This window comes from Rhinolophus ferrumequinum, chromosome 10 (genome assembly GCF_004115265.2).
Source record: "Rhinolophus ferrumequinum isolate MPI-CBG mRhiFer1 chromosome 10, mRhiFer1_v1.p, whole genome shotgun sequence".
In the NCBI taxonomy this organism is placed as follows: Eukaryota; Metazoa; Chordata; class Mammalia; order Chiroptera; family Rhinolophidae; genus Rhinolophus; species Rhinolophus ferrumequinum.
In genome coordinates, this window is record NC_046293.1 from 2,670,396 (window position 1) to 2,687,822 (window position 17,427).

Genomic DNA, 17,427 nt, shown 5'->3' on the forward strand with positions numbered 1-17,427 from the left:
CTCGTTCTGGGATAGGCGCAGCGTTGGTAGAAGTGTTCGCTCCTGCGGATCGGTAGCTGACAACAGTTGCGAAGTTCATATGGAAGCAAGATGCAGTGGCACCTGGTAGCTGGCGAGTCTCTAGATAGTCATGGAAACAGCCGCCTAGAAGTTAATTCGGAGTTTCGGATGCAAGCTGTGTTTTGTTGGTTTTGCTCTGGGCTGTTAACTGATTAACCTTCTGTCTCTTCCTTCCCCGTTCCAGCCTGCTGTCATTTATTCAGGGCATCTCGGAATTTTGTCCTTGTCACACTGTTAAGGGAATGTCTTGGCTTCCGTAGCTCCACAAGCCCAGAGGTGACTGAGTTTGGAGAAGGGCTGATACAGCGGCTGGACAGTGACACCCTGAGGTCACAGCATGCCAGCAAGGGAGGGGTGGCATGGACACTGGGGGAGGAAGCCCCTGTCAACCACATCACCAAAGGCAGAAGCCATGTTGAGAAAAACTGATAGATTTGCTGACCTAACACATTAACGTGTTTGTTAATTTTTTCTTAATTGGACAAAACATATGTAGCATGTCTGACACAGGGTTAATATATGGAACTCTTACAAAGAAAGAAGTAAAAGGTTCCAACAGGAAATAGTCTGATTTTTTAAATTAAGTATCTATTTTAAATGTTTGAGTACATAGATCAAAAGACTTATTTAAAGAAGAAATATAAGTGGTAAATGAACAAATATACAATGGAACGTTTTAGTAATTTTTTAAAATAGAAAATAAATGAAATACCATATGGATAGGCCGGCAAAGATGAAAAAGGATGATGTTGGCAACGGTGCCGCGAAGTGGACACACCGATGATGGGAGCGCAAACTGGGGTCACGTTTGTGAAGTGCAGTTTGTCAAAAGCCCTATGAACACACACACGCTTTGACCCTCCAATTTCTCTCCTACGAATTATCCTAAGGAAATATTTGGACGAGTGAGTGAAGATACACACACACAGGTACACTCTCTAACATTATTGAAAACAGTAAAAAGTTGGAAACAATCAAAATGTTCCACTGTAAAGGAAACAGGTTAAATGAATTATGAGGTGGCCAATGTAACACAACCATTAAAAATGAGGACATCAATATGCATGTTTTTTGTGTGTGTTTTTTTTGTTTGTTTTTTTGACAAAGAAAGTTCTTCGCAATATATTGTTAAGTGGAAAAGGTGGATTACAACATTTGTTGGAATAGGTTTTACATATAGACCTAGAAGAAACTTCTAGAAGGCCATTGCGTCAGTTAAGATGTTCCCAAAAGAAGAAAACATGATTCAACTGATTTAAACAATAAAGAAGGGGTTTCATTGGTTCAGCATTTGTAAAGTCCGGTCTGAGAAAGGCTTTGACACAGTTCAATCCAGGCTGCAGACCAATTGTCTGCAGCGTTCCTGTTCCTGTCCCCATTTGTGTGGACACGTGGTCTTCAGGCTGGCTGTCCTCACAGTGGCAACACGGCCAGGAGAAGGAGAGTTTTGCTCTCCAGAGCTACACTCCGATGGGGCCCTGCCTGAACCAGGCACATGGCCAGGACCGCCTGGTTTAGACTTAAATTACTTCTTCCCCGAAAGCAATCACTTTGTAAAGGAGGAGAGCCTTGCCGCCCCTGCAGCCAGGCATGGGGTCAGTCCCTCTCAAACTCCATGACCTCTACAAAATGGGATGTATGTGGGGTGGATGACCATACAACGCCCACCACCGAAAAACACCCAAATGCTAACAGTGGTTGCCTCTGGGTGGACGGATAACAGGAAATTCTTTGGAAATATTTTGTATGTTAAGAAACTCAGAAATATCTTTCAAGGCTCACTTTTCACATGAATTATTTGACCGACTTTACTCCAATAAACATCCCTCCGAATTGACTCTAGCCATTCTTTTCATGAACCTAGTACCGTTTTATAATTTCTTCATATGAGTCTTTCCCATCCTTACTAGCTTTGTTCCTATGTGTTTTATGTAAGTGGATTTGAATATTTTTGCTTCATATTCAGCCCCCACTGTGAAATAATCTCTTATTAGTTCTGATAGTATTTCTTGTTGTTTTTTTTTACCTTATGAAAAAAGGTTAAATTTTTTTTTTAATTTATTGGGGTGACAATTGTTAGTAAAGTTACATAGATTTCAGGTGTACAATTCTGTATTACATCATCCATAAATCCCGTTGTGTGTTCACCACCCGGAGTCAAAAATTTTTTGATGTAAAGAAAAGTAAGACTAAGATCATGGATCATAGAGGGCCTTGCCTGAGAAATCAGAGTGACAAGAGCAGCTGTGTGACTCAGCAGGAGCCCCCGAGACCACCTGCCTAGCAACTGTACCCCTTCTCCCGAGACCCCCCCTTCCCCACACACAGAGTCCCTATGGGTTGCTGTGTTCTCTTGAGCTCCTGCCCCATGGCCATAGTCGTCCGGCGCAGCCGTGGGCATCTGACCTGATCTGGGTTGATGAGTCCCCTCCCCAGCATAGTTTTAGCATGAGAGACAGGATACTGGGCTCTTTTCACAGGGCAGCAGCAGCAAGATAGGAGCTCAGGAAGGCTGGGGCCCTGTCCCCTGCTGTGTGGAGGGGGAGCGATGGGCGAAAAGAGAAAAACAGCGAGGACGGCTTTCAAGACCCTGGATCCAGTTGTTCCTCAGCCCAGCTCTCCCCCTCACCCTGCACAGAGGTCCGCCACCCCTGCGGTCCTGGGAACAGTGACAGCCCAGCCAGGAGGACAGCATGAGGCCAGTCTGGACATCCTCAGAGGGGACCAGCTGTGAGACTGGGACATGTGAGACTTGCTCTATAAACCAGTGGTCACGGATGAGTCACTGGGTGTGGGGAAAAGAGAGTCAAGCTTCCTTTTATAGTTATTTTTTAGCTAAAGAAGGAAAGAAATGAAAATTTGCTAACATTTAGTACATGAATTGATAGAGGTATGTGCATATGATTTATAAAGAACTGTGTACATACTAGGATTTGAGTTCAAAATTTATTTACTGATAGACATGGACAATAAAGTTAGAAGACCCTGGTATAAACGGCTCTTTATTTCCACTCAGTGTCTTATTGCCAATAATAGCAACTGCCGCCTGTTTTCTGCTAAACTATACAATGCGTGTTCCACCCTCCTGTCCTGTTGTCCTGTTGTGCCCCTCGTGCTGGGTGTTCCAGCAAACAGAATGCTCACTGGTTAGACCCAGAGCTGCTCAGACTGGCATGTCATGCCCCAAACTCTGTCTGTGCCCAGCCTGGCATGTGGAACATGCTTGCTGGACTGATTAAAGGTTACGAAATTGTCCTCAATGCCAAGAGTGCTATTTGCCACAGCTGACGTCCTGCCCTTTGCCTCCTCCATCTCCACCCTGAAGAAGGCGGATGCGGGAAGATGCAGATGGGCTGATAAAGCCTTTCCCCTGGTTCCAAGGTTGGGGTGAGCCTTACATTCTGGAAACTTCGATCGGAGCAGGTGCATGGGGAGGAAAAACAGTAGGAAGGAGAGGGACTGTGCCCGCCAGAGAGGAGAGGAAACGTGCCAGGACGAGCATGGAACTCACCCCGCTCAGGGCTCTGTGCCTGACGGGACTCCAGTAGTGTTTCTTTTGTTCTTTACAGCCCAGATGCTCAGTGACCTGAACAAAAATTAAATTCTGGAATCCGGTCTTTATGCGCCCAGCTCTGCGATTATAGCCACACGCCTTGAGGCTCGTGGATGCACTGTGGGGTCTGCACTGGCCACTCTTGTTCTCCTCCTGCTTCCTGGATGACCTGTAGATGTGACTGGTTCTTCCAAAGGAGGGTGATGGCTGCCTAACCATCTCCTTGGTCCATAGCAGGGGCAGGGGACAGGGGAGCCCTTCTGGGGTAATTAGACCCCCTAGTAACGTACCTAAAGGCAGCCTCCAGCCAAGGGACCTAGCCCAGGGCACAGCTGCTGTGACATGACCCTACGGCACCATCCAGGGGACGTCTGCCATGCCTCAGCCCCTCTGTCCCTGTGTGTCCCAGGGTGCAGGCTGGACCTGGGGTGGAAAGGAGACTCGGGGGACAGCTACTCGGGCAGGCCTCTGTTTGGGAATTACCCATCCACGTCCTCGCACGGGCTCAGTCCTTCCCGATCCTGTCCTTGCTTCCCAGGCCCCTCTCCCATCACACATAGGCCCACATCCAGCTCCTCCATGACTCCGGTCCTTCCCAGACGCGGGGAAGCAAGGAGGTACTGCTGAGAGGCGAATTCCCTCCCTGCAGCTTTACCAGTCATCGCTAGATGGCGCGCAGTGCAGCCAAGACTCAGAACGCCGCAGCCAGGAACAGGCCTTGGCCACAATTACCCAACGCCGGAGACTGCTTGGGGAGGCGCCTGGTCCATAGCAATGCATCCGAGTTTGAAGTGAGAACCTGGACAGAGATCCAGGAGCCCTGTGGGAGCCGGGCCTCGGACGCCTGCACCCAAATCCCCCAGATCTTTCTGTCCCTGCTGTAGGGGCAGGCCAGGGAGCCAAGACTGGACACCCCCGGCCTTGAACGTCAAGCAGTGTGTGGAGGGTGGCAGCCAGCAGTGGCAGAAGCCCAGGCCAGCCAAGGCAGGCAGAGAGGGGGTTTCTGATAGGGGTCCATGATGCCAGGCACCCTCCCAACTTGCAGGGCTGGTGGCACCCGCGGGGCTCCGATGTGCTGCCTGAATTCTCTGTCTGCGTCACTCTTGGCGAATTTGCAAGTCCGCGCAGGCTGTGTGTGCCTACCAGCTTCTCACTCTTGTCCCCACCACTCTGGCCACTGGGGTTTCCGGTAGGCGACAACCTCCCACCCCACCTTACCCAGCCGCCTCTGAGCTACTTGGTCAGTAGCAGCAGGCAGGGCATGACTGTCAGGTTAACTGGATAGAAGTGACCGGAAGGAAATGGAGACATGAACAGCGACGGCCACTGCATCCTGGCCCCAGAACCCTTTCACCCCTTCCTGTACCTTTGCTGCTGCTCTGCTGTCCAGACGGCAACTGGCCATGGCAGGATTTACCGTCAAAGAGAGAGAGCTCTTGTTCCCCAGCAGGGCCACATGGTTTGTAGATATCAGTGTCCGGTCTAGAATCCACTTGGGAAGGCCTGGCGCAGGATGTTGCTTGGTAGGACGTGAAAGGAAGGGAACAGAGGAAAGCAGCCAGAGCAAGTCCCAGCCCCTCTCTGGGCCTCATCTTTCCCCAGCTGTAAAATGGGGTCATAATTCCATCCTGTGTGCCTCCATAGTTCTTTGTAAGATCAAGGGAGAAGGGAGGAAGTCGGAGGGAAGAAGTGGGGAGGAAGGGAGAGAGGGAGGGAGGTGGGTAGGGAGAGAATAAGGGGCAGAAGGGACAGGAGGAAGGAGGGGGGAGACTGAACCGGCTTTCTCTCTTTTCAAGCCCCTGATGAGCTGCTGACCTAGGGCTGCCCTCAGCCTGGGCCTCCTTCCTGGAGCTATCAGAGTTGGGTGTGGTCCTGCGTCTTTGTAGCAGCCGCTCTTGGGCTCCTGCCAAGGCCAGGGGCACTGAGCACCTGGTGCCGTGCCCTCCCTGCCCTGGCTGTTTCCTCCTTTCCTCGGTCACTCCTGTCAACTGCTGACCCCAGACGCTCCTCCATGGCTGCTGCCTCGGCCACACCCGGTGTCCAACCAGCCAGGTGGCCGGCTCGTGGCACAGGGTGAGCTGCAGGAGCCAAGAGGCCCTGAGTCATCCTATCCACAGGCACGAACCTGGGGCTCAGGGAGCGTCTAGGACCGAAGTTTTCAGAGAAATCTGGAAAGGGAACTGGACAAAGTCTGAGCCTCCCGAGCCCGTGTCCCGCAGCCCTGGCACGCGCTGGGTTGGGTGCCGAGGACCCACAGCCTGCCGCTCCCACGGCTTCTCTCCCCTCATCTCCTGTGCGTCCCCCTGAGTCACCCTGATGTGAGTGGGCATGACATCACCCATTGTAAACCTGGGATGACACCAGGTGCACCAGTCAAGTGGCCCTAACTCTGCGTGACCGTGACCGGGGCTCTGCCCAGCCCCTTTCTGGGCCTCACCTTCCTCATCTCGTGTACCCCACAAAGCTCTTCTGATGCTCAAACAAGCAGTATGTGGGCCGTTGCCTGGATGAGATGCAAGCATGGCACCAATGTCAAGGACTGTTTTTGGTGGTTTGGGGGCCAGGACGACTGCACTCAACTCCACTAACTTCTTCTCTTCGCTCCCCGCCAGACGAGCCTGGGCCTGCCTGGGTGGGACCTCCAGCACACAGGAGAGCTTCCTGAGTACTTGAGAATCAGTTTACACAGTCCTGAAGCCCCTCCTGCTTCTCAGCCACCACGCACAGCACAGCCTGACTTGCCTCCCCAGCCGCAGGCAGGCCTGCTACAGCCTGCAACCGGAATTCTGGCCCAGGCTGTCCACAGAACCAGCTGGCCCGACTTAGAGGTCTCTTGCCCCCGGGGTAGGGGCAGCCTGGCAAAGGAGCATCCTTTAAATATCTGCCTACGGATCTGAAGTCATGCTGTGAAACATGGTCATGCTTCAGCCCATTCCCTTGTTGGAAACGGAGGAGGGTAATGAAGGGGTGGATTTCTTTCTGCGAGTTTCAGCAGGAGACAAAGCAGGCTCTATGTACCTGGAGACCTAGCGCTCCTCCCTACTGCTCCCAGGGAAGTCACCAGCTGACCGAGGGAACAGCAGACAGCGGCAGAGTGCCTGGGGGCCGGAGAGTGCCAGGGCCAGTGTGTGCCTTATTCCCCTCTCTTCTGCACCGCCACTTTACAGGTGGGTGAGCTGAGGCCCAGAAACCAGGGGGTGTACTCAAGGCCAAGCTGCACTGAGCCCCAGCTCCTCTGACGCCCACCTAGAGTGTTCTGCTGCCCCCTCCACTCGTGACAGGAAGCAGTCCCCAAAGGGAGGAGGCACAGAGGAAAAGACAGAAGCGCAGTGTGAGAAGCAGCCCCTTCGGACAGAGGAAGGGGGTACAAATGAAGGGGTGGCCTCTCTCAGACTCTTCCCTTACCCCTGGTTCTTAGGACGCTGCTGCAGGGGTTAGGGGCAGAGGTCGGAGGGGCACTCCCAAGAAAGAGCACTCCGCTTCCTGACCCCTCGAGCAGTCACCATTGGGGAAGTCCAGCTGCTTGGGCCCAGACCAGTGAGACCCCAGCTTCCCTCTGAAAGTGGGGGGCCTTTACAGTAGAAAAACATGGGCCAGCCCCGCATGGGCCAGTGAGCTGCACCCTCCACAACTAGATTGAAGACAACGAGCTGCCGCTGAAGTGCTGGTTGGGGCAGCGGGATAACTCAGTTGGTTAGAGCGCCAACTCTCAACAACAGGGTTGCCGGTTCAATTCCCACATGGGGCTGCGCCCCCTGAAACTAAAGATTGAAAACGGCGACTGGATTTGGAGCTGAGCTGTGCCCTCCACAACTAGATTGAAGGACAATGACTTGGAGCTGATGGGCCCTGGAGAAACACACTGTTCTCCAATATTCCCCAATAAAAAAAAATTTTAAAAAAAGAAAGAAAAACCCATTTGAGGCCCCAGTGTTGGCAGGAAAGACCCTGAGAGACCAGCTGGCCTCCTGCAACCCCCATGATTACTTTCCAGGGAAGTGGGCCCAGCAAGGGGGTGAGAATGGCCAGCAGAGCATCCGGGACCAGAAGAGGCCCCTCGGCACCCAGCGCCCAGTCAGGGCTCTCTCCCCACCCCCGCTGTCTGTGTGTCCAAGGGGCCAGAGTTCCAAGTGGACAGAGAGTCACAGACTGGCTCATAGCAGCAGTGACATGGTGCCAGGCTCTGTGCCAGGTCTTGCCCAGGCATCTACCTGTCAGCTGGCCTCTAGGGAGGGGCAATGAGCAGGTAGCCCCCCAGGCCCAGGTGCATGGCGGGTTCAGATCTTGGACCCCCAACCCTGAATGGAACAGAGTGGGACAGGATCCCACCACGTCTTACCAGGCAGTGCAAGGATCCCGTCTATCCAGATTCCTGGGGAGCGGGCAACCTGCAGTTCTCACCCCCACCCTGGCCCCAACCCACTGAATCAGAATCTCTGGGGTCTGTGTCCCTACCCACCAGCCTGAAATGCTTTTGCCCTTGGTCTGTGGACAGTGAGAGGCAAAGCTGGGGCAAGAGCCTCCTCACGACCCCCCCCCCCCCCCCGTGAAAGAACACTGCTGTGGAATTTTCCGTGACCCTCTCAGTCTGTCTGCAGGGAGGCTGTGGCGAATTTGCTGGCCCCCGGCTCATAGCAGCTGCTAATTGGTCCTGCCTGTTCTATTTCTGCTCCAGGCCTAAATGAGGTCACCCGCCCGCCCGTGTCACCTGAGGTGAGCCCAGCTGGAGAGCTTGTCCGCCCAGAGGCCCAGCTGCCCAGCTCCACGCCTGGGGAAGGCCAGGAAACCTGGACCAGGACAGCCTTGGGTGACCGCCGCTTGAAATGGAAAGATTTGCCAGGGCACGGGACTTCAAGCGCCCAAATGGGAAGTCCCAGGCAGGCCAGGAGGAGCCGGTCACCGAGGACAGACGGGGCGATTCTGTTGTGCCTACTCTGCTGTGCCAGTTCCTAGCTGAGTCGGTTGTTGGCTTCTCTGAAGGGGAGAAAGGCTAGGGCATGCCTGGCAGTCACGGAAGCCCACCCCTCAGGGCCTCGGGTGGGTGCTTACTCGGCTGCGGAGCCAGCAGGACCCCTGAGCCCCAGGCTGTAATCCCCCAAGTGTCTGTGGCTGCTGCCCAGGGCACAGGCCATCCCCGAAGTGGCACCCCCTGAGGGAGCACCCCCCACATCTTAGGTTCCACTTTGGCTTCCAGGTGTACCTGGGGGAGGGGAGCCAGGCTGAGCTGCAGATGTCATCAGAAGTGCTTTGGAGGTGGACGGATGACAGTGGAGAAGGGAACAATCAGGAGGATCCGGGAAGGTGGCCTCAGGCCGGTGGGGGGAGGGTGTCAACTCACCCTGCTTCACCCTTCCCACGTCTTTTGTTCTCAGAGCAGCCTTTGTAAGCAATACTATACCTTTGAGACCTGTGTTTCAATCTACCCCCAGACTCTTTGTATAACCGTCACTGGTCCAAGATCTGTGCTCCCCACACTTGGAAAGAACTGAGAAGATGGGAGACCTAATCCTCAAATCCAGCTTAAGAAAGTAGAGTCCAGGCCTCTTTTACGTGGAGGAGAAGGGGATGGGAGGACGACAGGTGACTGACCCCTGCAGACGCGTGGGCGCCGGCAGGGGCCCGGGAGGTGCCCTTAGTCTGGTGACCTGAGTTGACGTGAGTCTGGCCATGAGGTTCTCGCTAACCTTTGGGAAACGATACATCCTTCCCTTATCTCCTGGGAGAGGCGCTTTGTGGTAAGGGGCTGTTTCTGGAAAACGTAAGCCCCAAGCAGAATTCCTGTCATGATAAGTGTGTCTACACAACACCAAGCACAGCTACTAGCCTGAAGGCCCCGGGAACAGAGCAGGCTGGGCCAGGTGGAGTCAGAGGACGAGCATTTCCCTCTGTTGCATAACCTTGGTAAACTAACCCACAGTTACCATGAGTACATTTATATATTACATGCATATAACACTGGGGATACTGTGGGAAGCCCTGCCCTTCTGGAACTCACATGCCAGCATGATCAAAGAGCCATAAATGAACAAGCAGAGAAACACCCACGCCCAGCATGGGGTGGTGATAAATGGTTTATAACAATAAAGGGGTACTGACAGGAGTAAAGCACAGACTGGAGTAAAGGGAGGTGCGGCCTATAGAAGTGGAGGATTGGGAGAAGTTTCCCAGGAACTGGTAAGTTCAAAGGCCCTGAGGTGAGATCAAAAATTACCCAGGAAGCAGGTTTGGTTGGTGAGCAAGAGCAGGGAGCCCAGTGGAGGGGGTGGACAGGGAGCGAGGGCCCTGGGGGCAGCAGGGAAGGGTTCAAAAGGCAGAGGCCATTTGTTTTCCTTTTTCAAAGCAGGAAGATCAACTTGTTCCAGGAGTTTTGTGGGAACACCCTTTCCCTTCTGGGTGTGTTTAATGACCCCTCTAACAGGTCCAGATGCAGTTGTGAATCTCAGCTTCCCAGACCACAGCAGCTTGCTGTTAGGAGTGTTGGAGATAAGGGGCAAGATGTCAATTTCTCTAAGTCTGAATTGTCTGGGAAAGTCCCTTGTCACCTTCACCTGTGAATGGCAGCCTGGCAAGCAAACCACCCACGTGGGGACAGCTTCCTCTCACGCCCTTGACCATGTAGACGCAGCTCTGGGGGACCCTGGAACATCACACCCATCTGAGAAAGGGCTTAAAGACGGTCTTGTTTATCTTTTGGTTTGGTTGTTTGAGGAATTCCGGGTTGTTTCCATAACAAAAGATCTTCATGTCACTCTCTGTTGCTGACGTGGGAGTCTGCTTATAGAAACACAAGAAACACAACGTGTGTGTCTGCTTTGGCTCAGATAAAGCAGGGCCAACCCCACTCCTCTCCCCTCCCCCAGCAGCAGACTGGGCCTCTGAGTCTCAAGTCCCTCATCAGAGAAATGGGGACAATGTGCTTTGCCTCCAAGGAATGCTATGAACTGGGTCCCAGATGGCACAGAGCAGGGCATCAATTAAAAGAGGGGGGCGGTGGCCACTGCTGGGCTTGATGAGCTCCCTGTGTCCTCTGAGTTCTGCAAATTGTGAAAAACCTTCTTCTATTAGGATTTTAATCATTGCCTCTGGGCTCCCCTCAGCCTTCCAGCTCCCACAGCTCCTCGAGGCCTCAATTCAACACCCTTTCCCAGGAGGCCTTCCTGACCCTGGGCCGGGCTGGACCCTCTGCCAAGGCCCTCGGTCAGCCGCGTTGCTGGCACTATTGGTTATCTGGGCCCACGGGGAATTTGTGCAGGAGACCTTGTCCGGTTCTGCTCGTGGGCTTGGTCCCTACCCTGTCAGTACCTGGCACACAGGAGGGCCCAGTGAATAGGAATCACAGAAATGGCGGCATTCCTATACTTTTCAGAGGCTGCTGCCCCTTTCTGGCCTCAGTTTCCCCACCTGGAAAGGGGGGTGGAGCAAGCTGCCCCATGTGCCAGATTTCCCTGTCAGCGCTATTCTCAGGGCGCCGTGCCCTGAGGTCCAGATCCATCCCTTTCTGGTTCCCTGGTTCTCATGCTTCTGTGCACACAGACTGTAGAAGGGTACAGTTTTCTGTTTGTCTTTTATTTTCTTCGGAGCCCTTCCCACCTGACCTCCCACGGACGGTGTCCTCTGGCCACCCACGGCTGCCCAGGAATCTTCTAAGCGTGGCTTGTCTTCGTGCCTACTGAGCTGATTCCAGGAATTCTCTGAGATCAGCCTGCCATTTGTGTTCTTCCCACTGGTTTTTTTTTCTTTTTTCTTGTTTTTCTTTTGTTTTGTTTTTGGACTCAGTACTTCATCCTCTGTTTATGTTGCAAACTTCTGGATTGAACACAGATTGTGTTTGTTTGCTCGTCTTTCCTCCAGAGGATGCTATCTGCATTTTCTGTGGGTTTCTTTGGAGCAGGCTTTCTCGCTCTGCTCCAAGCGCAGCCCATCCCTGCCCTCCCGTCCCCAGACTCACCTTCGTCCCACCCCTCGGTAAGGGAAGTTACCGGGGCCCCGCCCCCACCCCCGGCTGAACCAGGCCACCGGGCTCCTGGGCCTTTGCTCTTTCTTTTTCTTTACAGAATGCAGACATTAAAGGGCAAGTACACATGCTGAGCAAGCTCTCTAGCCTCCTCTTGAACACTTGGCCATGGAGGGATTGGCGCTAGAAGGTCTGAAAACCACAGCTTACAGCTCTCCTGTGCAGTAAGCGCCTCTGCTGCGTCCTGCAGCCCTGGGCACAGGTCAGGTTTGACCCATGGCAACACCCAATTCCACCAGACCAGGGTGTGCAAAGGCCTCCCAGCCGAGCTCCAGGATGGGTCACAGGTATCACCCGGGTGGGGGCCTCCCCAGGTGCCCCTCTCCCAAGCCCTTGAGGCTGGGCATTGTAGCAGTTCCCACTCCCTGACAGGAGTCAAGCCCACATGCTTCAACCGGAAGTGGACACTGTGCTGCAGACCTGGGGAGGCGGCTCCCCGGGGGTGGGGGGAGGAGGACCTTGACAGGTGCCCTCCCTCAGCCCGCCCTGCAGCACCTTAGCTCCCCCGCCTCTAACAAGGCCAGCCGCCTGCGCTCTCTGACCCTCCCAGCGGCCCAGCTTCCTCCAGCTGCAGAGGTGAGCAGAGGAGGCTCCCTCTTGCCCTGAGATGCCCCAGAGGCCACCCAGCAGGAGTTGGCCTTTTTCCCTGGAGCATCTGCCGCTAAGCCAGCTCCGGGGGAAGGCAGACTGGCCCTCGTCCTGCCCCCACAGGACAGGAAACGCGGAGTACTGCCCACAGCGTGGCCGGGTGGTGTGAGGCAGCCTCCAAGCCCACAGCCCTGCGTTTCCCTCGCCACCGCGTCACCCTGACCCACATTTCTAACCTCACCAGCCTGTTCCCTCACCTGCAGAGAAGTATCACCTTGAGGACTGAATGAGCCAAAGCTACGCAGTGACAGGCATCCTGCCAGGGGGCCCCACCGAAGCAGTCACCTCGACAGGCCTGGGAGCCCACAGGGTCCAGACCAAACCCACAAATGGCCTTTGGAGCCCTCCCCTGGCTCCCAGGGGTTCGAGCAGCCCCGATCCCTGGCCACCTTTGGTATTATTTTTGGCTAGTCCCACTGCACTGGCCCTTCCAGCCCAGACCCACCCTCTGGCCACCGCCTCCTGAGGGCCACCCTTCACTCCACCTCAGGCTGTGGCTTTCCCAGGTGGGCAGCCCTATCTTCCTGCATGAGCAGGTCGGGCAGGACAGTCCTGTGTACCCTGGAGGGTGGAACAGACTGGCCCCGCCAGAGGGCCCGGGGCAGTGCCCGCTGAGGGTGAGGCTGCAGCTATGCGATTGTCTGTTCTCACACGTCAGACTCTCCCACACCAGTGGGACGCAGGAGCACCCACCCATCTAATGGCCTTCTGTACAACTTGAGCAAATCAGGTTATAATAGTTTCGTGGGCCTAGCCTCAGTCTTTCCATCTTGAAAGTGGGGTAGATAACTCACGCCCAGACTATCGTTTGGGTCATGTGTGCCATTTTGTAAATCACCAGCTTACCATATGAATATTTGGGCCTCTTTGGGCCTCGGACATATCTTCCAGGCAGTCAGCCTTGACGGGTGGCTGTTGGAAGGCTCCTCCTCCAGAGAGGATGGCAGGAGGTGGAGGGCAGAGGGCAATATTCCTGGCAGCCAGTGTGTAGCTGGGGCAGGTGTCTTTCCACCTCACCCAGCAGCGTCCTGATGTCAAATTGTGTGGCTGAGCATGGGGAGGAAGCCTGGGAAGATATGCAGGGGGCTGTAACCAGAAACAAGGCCAGGACAGAGGGAAAGTGGGTCAGCCGCCATGGAGGGATTGGTGCTAGAAGATCTCTCTAGACAGGAGGGACCAGTGAGCCTCTGGCATGGATGACCCAGTGGGTGGGGTATTTATGGGTGGCAGGTGGCAATGCTATGTGCCTAAACAGGACTTCAGGGTCCAGGCAGCCCACATGTGAGGAGACTTAGGTAGACACAGTGCAGGGCGATGGATATTGGCCGCTGCTGGGCAGCATGTCTGCCTTAGATAAGCTGGCCGACTCGGGCGCAGCCCAAGCCTACAGGCTGAACAGGGGCAGGTGGCAAGGCAGGGCCTGACTGTCTGGGCTCCTGGCTGCTGAGCTGAGCCCATGTTCTCTGGCCAAGCTGGCAGCCAGGGCACGTCTAGCCCCTGCAGAGGCTGGGGCCAGCTGTGCATACAGCAGGCCAGTAACCGGCTGGGGTGCTCTGCAGCGCCACAGGTGGAAGTGAGGCCCTGCACGGTAGCCTGGCTGGAAGCCCGAGAAGGCGAGCTGAGCTGCTGGGAACTCAGACGCATGAAGGGAGGGGGTGTGGGGTGAAGGAGAAGCCGAGTGGGGGTTTCCCAGCAGACACATGGGAAGGACACTTGGCCAGGGCCCCGCACTGGAGAGGTGCGCCTGCCAGGGCAGAGGCGAGCAGGGTGGCCGGAGACCATCGGGGGAGCTGGGTCTCCATGGCCTTTTGGAGGCTAGTGTTGGCTGTTCTGTCAGATGCCTTCACAGCCAGCGCCTGGCACAGAGCAGGGCCTGGCAGTTGCTGTAAGGCAAAGCTGCGTCTTTCACTCCATGCCCATCAGCGCTTGCTCAGAGTCATGGGCCTGCAGCCCTCCCGTGGGCCCCGACCCGCCCTGTCCAAACCTCTCCCCATCCAGCTCAACTGCCAGAGGCGTCTTCTGAAAACTTGGCCTTCATTTTATTACCTTCTCCCCCTGGGTAGAAGCGTGGGGTTTTGCATTGGCCAGGCTCCTCCCAACTGAGTCCAGAATGACAGGTCCCCCAGGGTGGAAGGCCACAGTATTACTTTGCTAGGGTTGGAAAACACTACAGACTGAGTGGCTTAAATATCAGAAAATTGTTTCCTCATGGTTTTAGTTCATAGAGGCTGGAAGTCCAAGGTCAAGGTGCTGGCAGGTTTGCTTTCCTCTGAGGCCTCTCTCCTTAGCTTGCAGACTGCTGACCTCTTGCAGCTTTTTCAAATGGTGTCCATCTTTGAGAGTACCCCTGGTCTCTGCATGTCCAAATTTCCTCTTATAAGGACCCCGGTCAGACTGGATTAGGACTCACCCATATTACCTCATTCTACCTTCATCACCTCTTTAAAGGCCCTGTCTCCAAATACGGTCACATTCTGAGGTCCCGGGAGTCAGGGCTTCAACATGTGAATTTTAGGGGGACACAATTCAGCCCATAACAGCCACTGAGAGCCCCTGGACCTGGCTTATGGACTTGAGTCTGCCAAGTGAAGAAGGGTGGGAGGTCCCACCTCCAGGACTCACCAATGTTTTATAGTTGATATTGCTGTCTCCCCCACAGAGATCCTTGAGAGCGGGATGAGGTCTGAGTCCTCTCTGGGCCCCCCACTCAGGCTACAGGACTGTATGAGATGATGTGTGGCATTAAAGGATCTCTAAATGAATCACCCAGTAGGGGAAGGAGCCTAGCCCAGGGAGACCACAGAAAGAAGCCTGGACAGGAAGGTGGGTGTTTCTAAGCCCCTGCCCACGGGCCCTTTCCTGCCATCCTTCACACGCAGCAGTGGCAACACCAGCCCCCGCCTGGCAATGGTACAAAAGTTCCAGAGAAGTTTCACATCCACATTTGACTCTTAGAGCAGCAGTCTGGGAGGGAGGAGCGAGGGCAGGGAGATCAGGTATGGCTTGCCCAAGGGTGGGGCTAGGATTCATCCTACCTTCTGCCCTACCTGCACTCAGCCTGAAGGGGGGCTGGGCTCCCAGGGAGGAGTGAATCACAGGGTGCTGGCAAGATAAGACCTGTACATGTGGCTGCCCAGTGCCAGGCACAGGTGAGGACTGGGGAGGAGGTGGGCTGGCCCTTCCGTTACCCACAAGGATGGCTCCTGTGGGAGGAGCCAAGGAGAAACTGGAAGGAATAAGGAAGACAGAGGCAGGCAGCTGGGGCCCTTGGAGCCAGACCTCTGTCACTCATGAGCCCTGTGCCTTTAGGCATATTACTCAGCTTATCTGAGCACAGCTTCTTCATTGATAAATCTGGGACAGATGCACTGGTGTAACAAAGATCTCCATGCTTACTATGTGCTGAGACTGTTTTTGGCACCAGGGGACATGTCATGTCCTCATGGAGCTGAGGGGGCCGTCATGCTCTGAGGGCAAGCTGGGGCCCCGCTGGGGTGCAGTCGGTGGTCCGTTTAGCTGGGTGGTCAGGGAAGTAGAGGGGAGGCTTGAGCTGGACCAGGGTGATGAAGAAGAGAATCTGGGGGCACAGGGGTGATGTCTCTGCAAAATGCTCAGAACAGCAGCTCCCTCTCTTCCAGCCTGTTCAGTAGGGGAGGGCTCAACGGTCTGCCCCCCACCCCCCAGCTTTCTCTCAGGGCCCTAGGACAAAGACCGCTTCCTCCAGCCAACCTTCCCTGCCTGCCAGCCTGCAGGCCCCCTCGGCTCTGCTGGTTCCCAGGCTGACACTCCAGTCTCCCCACCCCTCCCTGCAGGCTGGCCATGAGAACCTGGGCAGGACTGCAGGGGCTGTGGGACCCCTAGTTGCTCGCTGCAGCCCCCAGCCCTGGTGGGGACACATACATACAGTATTCCAATGCTGCCTGTGACTGAGACATGTCCCCTCAGGGGGAATCTGTCCTCAGCCTGGGTGTGCAGGCACAGCGGATCCCTGGACCCAGACCACCTGGTTCAAATGCTGGTTCCATCCCTTACTGCTGAACCCCCAGTGAGGAGTGGGGATGTACCTGCCTCCCCAGGTGGTCCTCAGGATAGCCCGAAAAGCAGAGGAGACGGTGGCTGTTTCCATGCTGGGTCCTATAGGGCCCACACCTCCCATGGGCACCTGTCCTGGCCTTCAATCTATTTCTGAGAGGAGGGCAGGGCCAGCCCAGCCAGGGAAGGGACAGAGGATCCAAAAAGCGACCTGATGCCCAAAGTCACATCACTTATGGTCGCCACATCCGGATTGGCGTGGTCCCCCGGGAGCTCACCCTCAAAGCTAGGCCCGCCTGAAGCCAGTGGCTTCCCGCCGCCCCAACACGACTGCCCAGGCAGTTTTTGCGCCATGGAGGATCCTGCCTGTCACTACGACCCGTCAGGGAGGCGCTACTGAGCTCCACGCCCTCGGCGACTACGGCCCGGACCCTAAGACCAGCTATAGAGTTAAGCTGCCTCCCCCTGGGCCTGAGCCCCCCAGACGCGCCCCGGCGAGCGCCGCGTGCACGTGGCGCGATCCCCGGCCAGACCGGCCCGGCACCCGCCCCCTTCGTCTCCCCCAAGCCGGTCCCCGGCCCCCGCCGGTTCCTCCTCGGCCCCGCGGCCGCCGTGCGTAAGGAGTGACGCAGTGCCGCCCGCCTCGCGCCCCGCCCGCCCCGCGCCTCCGCCGCTGCCGCCGCCACGATCCGGCCGGGCTCCAGGGGCCGCTAACGGTCCCGCGCCCCTCGGCGTCCGCGCCCCCGCCCGGCGCCCCCCGCCCGGCCGAGCCGGCGCCGGCGGGGCTGGCGCGATGGGGGCGGCGGAGCCGCTGCGCTCGGTGCTGTGGGTGAAGCGGCAGCGCTGCGCGGTGAGCTTGGACCCTGCGCGGGGGTTGCTGCGCTGGTGGCCGAGCCCGGGGCCCGGAACCAGCGTCCCCGGTGCGGGTAAGTGTCGCCACCGGCCCGCAGCTCACCGGGGCGCGCTGGGGCAGGAAAGGAGGGGTCCGGGTGGCGGTGGGGGCCACAGGGGGAGCTTAGGCCTGGCTGCGGGGGTCTCGGCGACAGCTGGCAGGGCTCGGGAGTGTATTCACTCGGGACAGGGTGACAAAGAGGGAGCCAGGCGTGCCGGTTGGGAGGGC

The 17,427-nt window shown here is 56.0% G+C and overlaps 1 protein-coding gene across 1 annotated transcript in view; it reads left to right on the forward strand.

The window, feature by feature from the left end:
- The first annotated feature begins 4,281 nt into the window (after positions 1-4,281).
- The window catches only part of CERK (ceramide kinase), a 44,905-nt gene continuing 31,759 nt past the window's right edge, over positions 4,282-17,427 (forward strand). Inside the window, exons 1-5 of the mRNA XM_033116663.1 lie at positions 4,282-4,493; positions 11,818-11,914; positions 12,108-12,203; positions 12,782-12,892; positions 16,792-17,233. Of these exons, the coding sequence (XP_032972554.1) occupies positions 4,282-4,493; positions 11,818-11,914; positions 12,108-12,203; positions 12,782-12,892; positions 16,792-17,233 (958 nt within the window). The remainder of the gene's footprint in view (positions 4,494-11,817; positions 11,915-12,107; positions 12,204-12,781; positions 12,893-16,791; positions 17,234-17,427) is intronic.